The sequence below is a fragment of the Gracilinanus agilis genome, chromosome 2 (genome assembly GCF_016433145.1).
Source record: "Gracilinanus agilis isolate LMUSP501 chromosome 2, AgileGrace, whole genome shotgun sequence".
Taxonomy (NCBI): domain Eukaryota; kingdom Metazoa; phylum Chordata; class Mammalia; order Didelphimorphia; family Didelphidae; genus Gracilinanus; species Gracilinanus agilis.
Genome location: NC_058131.1, coordinates 392,696,197 through 392,709,531, shown reverse-complemented (window position 1 = coordinate 392,709,531; position 13,335 = coordinate 392,696,197). Strand labels below are relative to the sequence as shown.

The window sequence follows — 13,335 nt, the reverse complement described above, 5'->3', positions numbered from 1 at the left end:
TGCTGTTCTTTGGGACCAAGGCAAACAAATCTTATCCCTCTTCAATTTAACAAGTATTTATTATGTATAAGATGAACAAAGAGCCTCTGTCCTCAAAGAACTTATACTCTGTTGAGAAGAAACAAAATTTATTTTGTGGATCAATAGAAGATAATTTGAGAAGGGAGAGAACAATAAAAACAGTATAGGTCAGGAAAGACTGCCCGTACAAAGTGGTGTTGAAGCTAAGGATTTAAAGAGGAACCTGAAGAAGGAATGTATTTCAGGCATCAGGATTAGGCTAAGGAAAAGTCTAATACCTTAGGTAGAATGCAGAACTCCAGGAATAGTATGTAGTCTGGCTTGGTCAAAATGTATCATATGACAAGGCATAAAGGATGGGAGCATTTAGGAAAGGTAAGTTGGAGCTAGATTGTGCATGACTTTAAATGCCAAGCTGACAAGTTTGTGCCTTATTCTAGAGGCAATTAGTAGGGTGCTATTTAGCATTTTCAAACAAGGAAGGAATTGACTCTTGACCAGTAGAAGATGACACCTATATAAACACAAATGACATAATCAACATTCAGAAAGCATTTATTAAGTACCTCTTATGGATTTGACACTGTGCTAAAGATAAAAGGTCAAAAGTAAGATCATCCCTGCCTTCCACAGGTATTTAATAAGTTTGTAGAAGTTAATAGAAAGATGCATTGTTTTAGTCTTTGTATTTATGTGCCCAGTACTTAGCACAGGGTGTGCATAGTATATGTAGGCAATTAAATAATTACTTGTTAATTGATCTATACAAATGATGGGAACAGGTAGGATTCTAACAACTGAGGTAATTGGGAAAAGTATTTTGAAGGAGGCGGCCCTTGAAGTCTTAGATGGAGCTGATGGTTCTAAGAGGAAGAGATGAGGTATGAGAGCATTCCTGAAATGGGAAAAAGCCCATACAAAGCCATACAAGGGGGAAATGAAATGTCATGTACAAGAAACAAGTGTATAGATTTTTCTGGGATGTAAAGTAAATGAGGGGAGGTAAGGTATAAGTGTAAGTGTACTAGAAAGACAGACTGGAGCCAAGTAACGAAAGACTTTAACAACCCAAAAAGAAGAGTTTGCATATTATCCATTAGGAAGTGACATAGTTAAACTCTTTTTTAGGAATATGAATTTGGCAGCTGACTGGGCAATGGAGTGGTGAAGGGAGAAACTGAATCTAGGGTGATCATTTAAGCAGCTATTGAAACAGGTGAGAATTGGTAGCCATTTGAGTCAAATAGTTAATAATCAGTGAACAAGTGCTAGGCAATGTGGATGCAAATACAAAAAAGAAAGTTTTTACCCTTAGGAAGAGAAGAAAACAGATGCAAGAGTTTATAGAGGTTGAAGGGAACAGATGTAAGAGTTTATGGAGGTTGGATACAAGGACTTAACTACTGATTGGATGAGGAGGATAAGAGAAAATGAAGAATCAAATGATGACTATAATGTTGTGAACATTGAAAGATATGCCTGGAAGAATGGGTATCTTCAAAAGAAATAGGAAAATTTAGTGAAAGAGTCAGTTTTGAGTGGAAGATAATGAGTTATATTTGGACATGTTGAGTTCTTTTCCTCATTCAATAGTTCTTCAAATATTTGAAAATAGTGATAATGTTTTTCTCCTTCCTCTCTACCCTCCAAACTCCTCAGTTTCTTTAGACATATATCCCTTTATCAATTCAGTTCATCAGGCATTTATTAAGTAGTCATTACCATGCTAGACATGAAGGATACAAAGATAAAAAAAAAGGAAACGATTCTTTCCCTAAAGACTTATATGGGATACAGCCTGTACACAGAGAAGTAAATACAAAATGTATACAAAGTCATTTAGGAGATTCCAGGAGAGCACTCACTTACCAAAGGCAGTGATCTGGAAAGACCTTGCAGGAAGCAGCACTTAATCTGAGCTTTGAAGGATGGGAAGGACTCTAGAGCAGGAGGCATTAGGGGTATTTCTTGTGCAAAGCTATGGAGTTAAGTGACAGAATGGTTTGTGCAGGGAACAACAAACAAGTAAAGCAATTTGGCCAACCTATAGAGTGTACAGGGAATAGTTGTGTGAAATATTTGGAAAAGCTGATCAGACCCAAATTGTGCATGTTACAGAAGAGGGGAGTTTGTATTGTTTCTAAGAGGCAATAAGGAATTTCTTGAGCAAGAAGTAATGTGCTCAACACAGGTGCTAGGACTTTCACTTTCACAACTCTAGGGGTGATAGGGTGGGGTGAAAGACTTGAGGCAGGGGAACCAGTGAGGAGGCTATTATAATAGTCTGGGTGAGAGATGTGAATGGAGAGAAAGGGATAGAAGCAAGAGCTGTTACAGAGATGGACTCAAAAGACTTGAAACAAATTGGATATGGGAAATGAAAAGGTCTAAATGACTACAGGGTTGCAAAGCTAGGTGACTGGAAATGAGTGTGGCCCTCAACAGAAATGAGAAATTAGGAAGAAAGATGGCTTTAGAGGGCAAAATAAGTTAATTTTTTAAAAACCCCTTACCTTAAATATAGGGTCTGGAATAGTCTATACTTCCAAGATATGAATTCCAGGACTGAAGTGATCTTCCAGGATAAAAGAAGTTTCTGGGGCATTAAATGGAGAAGTCTTGAGTGCAACCTGGTACAAAACTTATCTATTGCAAAAATGAAGATTTCATTAATTCCTTCAAGAGTTTTTTCACCATTAAGGGATTTCCCCAAAGGGTTGTTTATTTAGTTTCTTGACCAGTTCAATAAACATTTATGCTAGGTACTTTATGGGTCATTTCCTCTGTTTTGCTATGCTGCAGATAGTCTTAAAGTTTTTTAGGTTGGCATCAGGCGATATGCTCTTTCAAACTGGAGTTTGTCTCCACTTTCCTTTATCCATATTAATATGTTTGCATTTTATTTTCTGACTCTTTAGGGATGGATACTTCATATGATGGTACTGAGGTAACTGTGGTCATGGAGGAAATTGATGATCCTTACTCTTACTCCTCCCCTGGACCACCCAAGAAAAAGAAGAAATACAAAATACATGGAGAAAAGGCCAAGAAACCTAGGTAAGGCAATTCTCTCAGACTGAGCTTTTGAGTTTCCTAATGGTAGTTCTTTTTCTGGGGTTCTGCATGTTTCTTGTCTTAAACTACCATTTGGTTTGGGGCTTGTACAGTACAAGATTATCACAAATTTTAATGATTTTTCAGATCATAGAATTATATGACTTCAGAGTCAAACAGAACAAACTCCATTTCTATAGTTTGATAGAGGTTATAAGGCACTTTCCTCACTTGACAGAATTTGTAGTCAAGAAACCTAGCTTTAAATCTTAATTCTGATGTCTTCTAGCTGTGTTAACTTACACAAATCACTTAACCATTCTGAGCCTCAATTTCTTTGTTTCCAAAGTAGGAAGAATCATAGTGAAATCACCTGATTCACAAAGTTGATTTCAATGTTAGAGGAGGTACTCTGCAGAGCTCTTTGTAACCATAAAGGGCTTTAGAAGTGTAAGCAGCTATTAATACTGATATTAACTATCTTTTACTCCTGCCTGACAGATCTCACAGGCCTTTTTAATAATAAATAATTCAATAATCTGGCCCTCAGAAGAGCCAGATATGGCTCAAGAGCCATACGTTGCTGTCCCCTGATCTAAGGTATCAGGGTACCATAATGGTATATGTTTATAAAACACTTTTTAGCTATGAAGTACTTTACAGATATCTCACTTGCTCCTCACAATAATTTTGTGGAGTAGTGTGTACCTCTTATTCCTGTTAATAGTCGAGAAAACTGATGTTAAAAAAGGCTTCAGTGATTTCAGCAAGATCACACACTTAGTAAACAGCAAAATTAGGACTCAGATTCTGATTCCATGTATAAGGAGGCCAGGACCTTTTCATTATAATATGTTTTATCACTGATGTTCAACAGAATATCAGGATTTACTAATCAATATTAAAACATGAAGTGAGATGCTGAGCCAGTTGCTTTCATATACAACTTGTGGTTCAAGTTGTGATTCAAGAGAATTTCTAGTAGGGAACAGAATGTGATTGGCAGCTACCTAGTCAACATCTCTTTAGGAGAAAGTTGAAACATCTCTTATCTATATAGCTAATTTATATGAAATCATTTTGGAAAATATGAAGTAAAATATTAACATGGTTGGTTTTTATAAATAAGTAATATAAGTTATTGATATTAATGATATCTGCGGAGCAAACATAGTTTCTTTTCTTCTTCCCCACATCCTGTCATTTAATTTAGGGAAGGTGGGGCAGTAATATGCTTATAGGCAGAAGACACAGTGAAAAAAGGAACAAAGAGTGTGGCTGAGCTACAAATTGGATAATTAGTGTCTGACTAACCTGTCCAATAGGACCACTGCCTTTGTCTAAGCTCCTCCACTCATTTCTGTGAGAATTTGGTACCGAATTCTCAAAGCTAGCTAACCTACATTACTATTTTTAAATTGTGGTCTATAGACAACTAAGTCATGTTTCAAAAGACATTTCTCCCTTTTTCGCTCTACCGCTTTGGCACTTAATCATGTATCACCATGAATCCTATATTTAAGGTCTATCTGTGTGGTCTTCCCATTTATAGTAAAAAGAAGACTGAACTTGAAAGTCAAGAGACCAGGTATTTAGTCTTGTCTGTATCACTGGTGGGTTTCAGTTCTCACTCTGCTTTAAAAATACTTTGTGATTTTAGGCATGTCCTTTCTTCTTTTTGGATTTACTCCTTTTTTGTAACATGAAAGGGTTAGATTGGCTCTCTAGAAATATGGGAATCAAGAAATGAGTCATGAGACTAGTGTCTTGAAAGCAGAGACTTTATTTTAAGCTTCATTGTATCTCTTACAGCATTGTAGTACCATGCATGCAGTAGAGGTGTGATATACTGTAGACATAGTCAAGGAAGACTTTGGTACCAATTTCATATCAGACACTAGCCTTTGTGACCCTGAGCAAGTCATCTAACCTCTCTCATTCTCACTTAACTTTAAAGAGTTTTTGTGAGAGTCAAATGGCATGATGAAGGAATGTAAAGAACTTCTTAAAGTACTACACAGTATGACATCTCCCCACCCCTACTCTTGTATCACGGGAATATGTTCCAAGATCTACTATGAATGGCCGAACCCTTATATAAAGGGTAAAAATTATTGTTGGACTTAACATTTAAGGGTTTTGGTCGCCAGGAATTGATGATTCAATTCCAAATGAAGACTCAAGTCAGAATGACTTTTATGGTAGTTTGTTTACAAATAGGAAGAATGAAAGGAGGGAGGGAGGGAGAGAGAGAGAAAGAGAGAGAGCACGAGCCCTAGTGCCTCTAGAAAAGCCAAGGAAAGGGAGTCAGCCTTTCACTCACCCACGTGACAATCCAAAAGGAAGCAGTCTGAGGTCTCAAACCCAAGCTCCTCCAAGGCCAAATTCAAAGGGCAGAAACCCCTCACAGGAAATTACATCATATTTGAAAGATAGTTCTTTATGTCACTTCCAGTTTACACTTTTTAGTTTAATATGGACAAATGGCAGCTTTAACCTTGCTTCGGACTGCCTAGGGGCAGTCAGTTGTTTTTGATTTATCACTCACTAGCACACATGGGTCATAGGCCTCCCCTCCGCCACTTAATTCTTAAGTGGGGTGGGGTGTATACATTCCTGGTGGCCAAAGTCTAAAGAATAAACAGGGGAGAGAGAATTCCATCTTCACACTTAGATAGTACCAAACCCTATACAGATGGTTCTCACTTTAACTTTTATTGCCTATGTTAGTTTTACTGTATAGTACCATACTTTCTCTCCCCACTCCTGATCCTCAGCTTGGTGTTCTAAGACCATCAAATTCCTCACCCCACAAAAATCCTTAGAAAAACCTACAATCCTCCAAGTGAAAGCAGAAGTGTGCCAGCCTTCTCCCTCGTCCAGCAGTAACCCCCTCTGCCTTTCTTCCTTCCTCCTTTCTCTGGTGTTCGAGGTGGACCTCAGGTAACAAATAGCAGAAAGAAAAAGGAAAGACAACTGTATACTTATGTCATTTATTACTACTTTTAGATGCTTCCTAAATAATAGTTGACTGAGTAAATGAAAACTTGGACTTATCTGTGTTTCAGATCTGCTTACCTCTTGTACTATTATGACATTTACCTGAAAGTGCAACAGGAACTTCCCCACCTTCCCCAGTCTGAGATCAATAAGAAGATCAGTGAAAGCTGGAGACTCCTTAGTGTGGCTGAGAAGAGCTACTACTTGGAGAAGGCTAAATTAGAGAAAGAAGGTTTGGATCCTGTAAGTTACTTTACCTACCAGTGCTTTGAAGACATTAAAGTACAATACTAATGTAACTGTTACTCTCAAGCTCATGCTCTTGTCAAAGGATTTGGGGGAGAATAAACTCCTAGTTCTCCTTTGTAGTCTTTGCTTTCTCCAAAGGTAATCTGAATGGCTATGCTATGAATCATTAAACATTTTTGAAGACCATGTTATTTCTCCAGAATTCTTTATGATTCTGTCTAACATTTTGCCAGTCTTTTTGGTGACAAAAGGATATTGGGTCAGTGATTTTTGGAGAATATCTAGGATGACTGCCAATTCTTGGATCAGAGATCTGAAAGATTAGAGTCCATAAACTTTCCATAGATTGTAGAATTTTAGAGCCAGCAGGATTTTTACTCTTATCTAGTTCAGCTGATAAAAGAAATTACTTCAATAGCATACCAGACAGATAGTTAATCCAGTCTCTTTCTACTTGAAGACCTCCATCTCTTGAGATAGCCCATTCCACTTTTAGATGGCACTAATCGTTAGGAACATCTTTCTGACATTAAATTTGCCTCTAACTTTTAATCATTACTCCTGGTTTGCAAAAACTCTTAATTCTTCTTCTACATAATAATCTTTAACTTGTGCCCCTTGAATCTTCTTTTCTTTGGACGTTTAAATACTCTCCATTTCCATCAACCAATCCTCCTGCAGCATAGGCTCAGGACCTGTCCTAGTTGCTTTCTTCTAGACACATTCTAGTTGATCAATATCCTTCTTAAACTGTGGAGTCCAAAACTGAACACAAATATTCCAACCGAGATCTTCTAGAGCAGTGGTTCCCAAACTTTTTTGGCCTTCCGCCCCCTTTCCAGAAAAAATATTACTTGGCCCCCTGGAAATTAATTTTAAAAAATTTTAATAGCAATTAATAGGAAAGATAAATGTACCTGTGGCCATCACCGCTTCCCTGGATTATTGCAGCACCCACCAGGGGACAGTAGCACCCACTTTGGGAATCACTGTCTAGAGGAAGAGCACAACAATGATCACCTTCTTGTTCTGGGAAGCTGTGCATTAAGAAAATGCTTCCTAAGATTACACATTATTTTGGCTGCTACATCACACTGCTGACTTACTGTGTTGCAGTACACTAAGATCTCCAAATCTTCTTCATAACACTTGCTATCCAACCATGCCTCCTTCATCTTGTATTTGTGAAATTGGATTTTTTTGTGCATTAGTGTGATATTTTACATATGATCCACCTCGATTATGTATACATATATATATGCATATATATATTTATTTTTTAAGATTTTTTTAAATCTATGATCTAGTGTTGGTTATCATTCCCAGCCTTGTGTCATCCTTAAATTTGATGGACATGTGTTCTGTACCTTTATTCAAGTAACTGATAACAATGTTAAGAAAAATTGGGTCGTTCAGAGATTCTTGGGCTACTCCCCTGGAGATTTTCTATTTCAATATGGAACCATTAATAATTGCTCCTTCAGTCTAGCCATCCAATGGGTTCTGAATCTATCTAATTATATTTACATGTAGTACACATCTCTCCATCAAGAAGAGTATGAGGTACTGGATAGAAAGCTTTGGTAACATTTTGGTAAATTATATCATCACATTCTCCACATCTGCAAGTTTAGAAATCCTGTTAGAAGAGGAAAGTAGATTAGTTTGGTACCACTTCTTCTTGAAGAAGCCAGGCTAGCTTTTTTTAATCACCACTTCCCATTCTTTAGATTTGCCAACAGTTTCTAGAATTTTCTAGGAACCAGAGTCAAACTGAGTAGCTATAGGTTGCAGACTGTTTTTTTGCTTCCATTAAAAAAAAACAAAAAACATTTATTTAATTAATTAATTTAGAGTATTTTCCCATGGTTACATGATTTATATTCTTTCCCTCCTCTCCTCCCTCCCCCTTCCTGTAGCCAATAAGCAATTCAACTGGGTTTTACATGTATTGTTGATCAAGACCCATTTTCATATTATTAATATTTGCATTAGAATGATCATTTAGAGTCTGCATCGTATCCCCATCGAACCATTTGATCAAGCAATGTTTTTCTTCTGTGTTTCTACTTCCACAGTTCCTCCTCTGAATGTGAATAGCATTCTTTCTCATAAGTTCCTCAGAATTGTCCTGGGTCATTGCATTGCTGCTAGTATAGAGAAGTCTATTACGTTCGATTGTGCCACAGTGTATCAGTCTCTGTGTAGAAAGTTCTCCTGGTTCTGTGCTTTTCTCTGTGCATCAATTCCTGGAGGTTGTTCCAGTTCACATGGAATTCCTCCATTTCATTATTCCTTTTAGCACAATAGTATTCCATCATCAATAGATACCACAATTTGTTCAGCCATTCCTAAATCAAAGGGCATCCCCTCCTTTTCCAATTTTTTTGCCACCACAAGGAACTTGGTTACAAATATTTTTGTAGAAGTCTTTTTCCATATTATCTCTTTGGGGGGGGTACAAGCCCAGCTTACTTCCATTTTTTGAAAATCAGGACAATAGTTGCTCTTTTCTAGTACTGTGATATTTTTTCCTGGTTGTTGTTGGGGTTTTTTTGGTAGCTTTTCAGGTATTATTGTCAGTGATTCAATGATTAGATTTGCTAGTTTTTCATGTCCTGAAGATGTACTTCATCTGGGCCAAGTGACTTGAGTTCATAAGGGCAGCTAGTTGTTCTCTTGATATACAGTGATCCTTCACCTATTGTGGGAGTTATGCTCCAGAAACCCCAGTGATAGGTAAAAATCTGTGAAGTAGTGGCATTATGTTTATTATTTATATGTATTTTAAGGCTTTATAAATCCTTCCCACTCTCCAATAAACCTTTTCCACATTCTTATTAACCTTTCCCACACTCTTATAAACATTGAGCCAATCAACACCCAGGATACAGAGCACAGCGCTGTGGTTGGTTGCCTTTCATTCCATCAGCCGTGTACAGTCTCATGTTGGCAAACTTGCACAAGTGGTAGTGGTGTACTGCATTTCCACTGTGTATAGTACAGTATTCTTCTGCAAAATCCTGAACTATAATGAAAACTCCACAATACAAAATTAGATAGATATATTTTTAAAAACCCATGATACAGTGAAACCACGATAAGTAAACTGTGTTACAGCAAGGGAGGACTGTATTTGCTTACTTTTCTTGAGTAGCAAATTCTTGTTAATATTTTTATTCTCATTTCCATTGCAGATATAATTCTTTTTGACAGAGAAATCAGAAGCAAAATAAAAATTGAGCAGCTCTTCCTTCTCTTTTGTCATTATCCCATATACACCATGCAGAAGTTCTGTATAACTTTTTTAAATCCTTTTTTGTCGTCCTGTTTTTCTTGCAAACTTGCTCATTTTGAGCTTTGTCCTTCCTGACAATTAAAAAAAATGTTTATTATTTAAGTTAATTTTTATTGATGTTTTGTTTTTTACATAAAAAAAGAAGAAATAGGCCTAATTGATCATCATGTCCTAAAATTCTGAAAATAGTATTATATTATACATGCAGACCTCCTAATTCTCCAAAGAAGTAGAGTAGAGATGTCTTCTTAGATGTCTTTTTTGGGACCAATTTTGTTCTTTGTAAATTTGCAACATTCACTTTTTTTTAAACGCTTACCTTCTGTCTTGGGACCAATATAAGTATTGGTTGCAAGGTAGACGAGCAGAAAGGGCTAGGTAATTGGGATTAAGTGACTTGCCCAGACTCAGTCACACAGGTAGGCTGTGTCTGAGGTTGGATTTAGATTCCCATCTCTAGGCCTGGTCTTTAATCCACTAGCCACTTGGCTGCCCCCACATTCACTCTTAATTGTTTTGTGGTTCTTTCCATTTATATTGTTGTATGTTGGGTTTGTTTGCATTGTGTATACTGTTTTCCTTGCTTTGTTTACTTCATTCTGCATTGGATTTCATAAACCTTTCCATTCTTTTTTCCCCACATTCATTTCTTACAGCACAGTAATATTTTATTAATTTATGTACCACAGTTTGTTTAGCTATTCCCCATTGATGTACATCTATTTTGTTTCCAGTTCTTTGCTAATATAAAAAAAGTCCTGCTATAAATATTTTGGTATATTTAGGGATTTCCTTGGGAATATAAGTCTAATAGAATCCTGACCTAAAAGGGTATGGTCTTGATGCTATTTTTACAGAATGATATTCTTATTCATCTTCTATTAGGTGGCCTTGCTTCCTTCTCTGTAAATTTTTACCCTTCATAATGTATTATTTATTTTTAAAATATTCTTTTCTTTTTTCTTTATTTCCACATTCTCTCCCTTGCACCTCTACTCACTGAGAAGGCAAGTGAAATATCATTTATACATGTGAAAATCATGCAGAATATATTTCCATATTTACTATATTACGAACAAAAATAAAGACAGCAAGAAAATTATATTTCAGTTTGCATTCAGTTTATCAGTTCTTTCTGGACTTGGATAACATTTTTTCATCATGGCTTTGATCATTGTATTGACCAAAGTAACCAAGCTTTTCACAGTTCATCATCATTATAATATTGTTGTTATGCACAGTGATCTTGCCATGTTTTTTCTAAAATCACCCCCCTTGTCATTTCAAGCACATTATAGTACTTCATCACAATCATAGTATAGCTTGCTCAGCCATTCCCTAAGTGATGATCATCCCCTCAGTATCCAGGTCTTTGCCACTTCAAAAAGAGCTACTATAAATAGTTTTATATGTAAAGGTCCTTTTCATATTTTTTTTTATCTCTTTGGCAAATATGATCATAGCCCTTTGGGCAAAATTGTTTTGTTGAATAATTAGCCCAGTTCACAACTCTCCCTCAAATAGTTTATTGGTTTACTTTTCCTCATTTCTTATTTCTTTTAGGTATGAGGTGGTATTTCAGAGTTGTTAATTTGTATTTCTCTAATCTTTAGTTACTTAGAACATTTTTTCATGTGACTATGGATAGCTTTGATTTCTTCTTCCTTAAACTGCTTGTTCATATTCTTTCACCCTGTATCAATTGGGGAGTGGCTTTTTAAAAAAAATAAATTTGATGTAATTCTCTCTATATTTGAGAAATGAAGTCTTTATCAGAGAAATATGCCCTTAGATTTTTTGAAAAATCAAATTTGGTTGATAAGAATTCTGTGCCAAATTGGCCTCATCAAACATTCCACTTTCCTTATTGAAACCAATTTCCCTTATGTATTCATGTTTTCTTTCTTGAGTGTGTTGATTCCTGGGTTGACTTCCCATGTTAAATTTTAATCAATATGTTCTTCTCTATCTCCTTGGAATCTTAAATTCACAATATATACCATATTCTAGCTGAGTCTCCTTTCCTTCTCAGTTACAAACTCTACTAGTGAATAGTTACTGCCCTGCTGGAGTTCCTATCATTTCCACCCCAACAACTAGTTCCTTTCTGTTAGTGAGTGTTATATTCAGGATGGAATTTTCCCTTATTGGTTTCTTTATCTTTGAAGGATGAAATTATCACTAAAGCAAGTCAAGAAATGATTAACTGCTCAGTTTTTTGCAGAGAGTTCTAGCGGATGTCTGGATAATGGACTTCTATCATTGTTGAACCTGACCTCTAAACCAATCCTGTGACATATTTTCCAAAGTCTTCATCTATTAACTCTTCCTGTACATATGGACTGTATAGTTAATTCCAGTGACAAAACACTCCTCTTTTATCTTCCACTGACCTTCATCCAAATATTCTTTGTCATATTTTCCTTGTTAGCTCTAAATTTCCTCACTTACATAATTTAATATGGAATGATATCTCACCCCTTTTCTACTTTTTTCCTATTTTTTTTAAAAATAAGGTATATTTAGGAATTAAAGGTCACTTCTATGATGAAAGAAATGTAAATAATAGAATTCTCAGAGGATAAATGAGGATATATTTTATTTAACAGGTTTATAAACCTTTTAGCTGGAAGGATAAACAATTAAATCTCCAGGGCTGACATATGAATTCCTTCCAAGTAATAAAATGTCAAGCCTGCCAGAGTAAAGTTTGGGCCTCATCCCACCGAATCTCAGCAATACCTATAAGTTCAAATTTGTCCGTTTAAGATCTCTATGGTTTGTAGCTTGTCTTGTTTGTGGCCTATGTACTTTGAGCATTTGCCTGTAGATTTCATAAGAGCTATTCTCTTATGGTCTCTAGTTTGGAGGATATATGTAGATAATCTTCTTCCTTCTATATCTTTTTAAATTTTAAAACCCCTTTCATTAGATTTGCAAGATACCTGGCAAATACTTCAGTACATCAGTAAATCTGTGCTCTTTTATCTTGTATAGTTCTTGTCCCAAAATTCTTTCATAGATCCTTTACAGAGAATATATCCATTACTTGAAAGCCTTTTGCTACTTCTTTTTTCTCATGAAATATTACTTTATCTGGCAGCCTTCACATTTTACTACTTGGAAGGAACTCATGTTAGCCCTGGAGATTTAATTATTTATCCTTCCAGCTATAAGGTTTATAAATTAAATAAAATGAATCCTAATATTCATCCTTTGAGGATTCTATTATTTACATTGTTTTCATCAGAGGTGTAACCTTTAATTCTTATTTTTGGGCTCTTATCCAGGCAGAAGTTATAAATTGCTATTGTACTGAACCTGAGGTAAGAATACCTGGTTTGAATTTGAGATTTGACATTTAGCTAGCTTTGTGATTATAGACAAGTCATTTAACCTCAGTATGTCTCATTTTCCTTATCTATTAAACTACCTCTTAGGGTTATTGTTGGCAAAGTATTTTGTAAATCTTAAAGTACTGTAATCTCTGAATTATTGTTACTCCTAACATAATAGTTCTGCCCTATTTTGCTAAGTTTATGTTGATTTTTTCTTCTAATAGTTTTTATTGTAGAGTCTTACTGTAGGATTTTTGAAAATTAGCATGTTGTATTCCTTCGTTTCACTTGAGGCACATGATTACCAGCCCTGAAAACTCTAGTAGGTCATCTAGATATATTTTTGTTTTTATAAATGATTTTATTTCCTGCCCC

The 13,335-nt window shown here is 35.8% G+C and overlaps 1 protein-coding gene across 1 annotated transcript in view; it reads left to right on the top strand.

Moving 5' to 3' along the window:
* The first annotated feature begins 752 nt into the window (after positions 1-752).
* The window catches only part of HMGXB3 (HMG-box containing 3), a 57,484-nt gene continuing 44,901 nt past the window's right edge, over positions 753-13,335 (top strand). Inside the window, exons 1-3 of the mRNA XM_044664505.1 lie at positions 753-1,237; positions 2,940-3,078; positions 6,144-6,318. Coding sequence (XP_044520440.1) covers positions 2,942-3,078; positions 6,144-6,318 — 312 coding nt within the window. The 5' untranslated portion in view covers positions 753-1,237; positions 2,940-2,941. The remainder of the gene's footprint in view (positions 1,238-2,939; positions 3,079-6,143; positions 6,319-13,335) is intronic.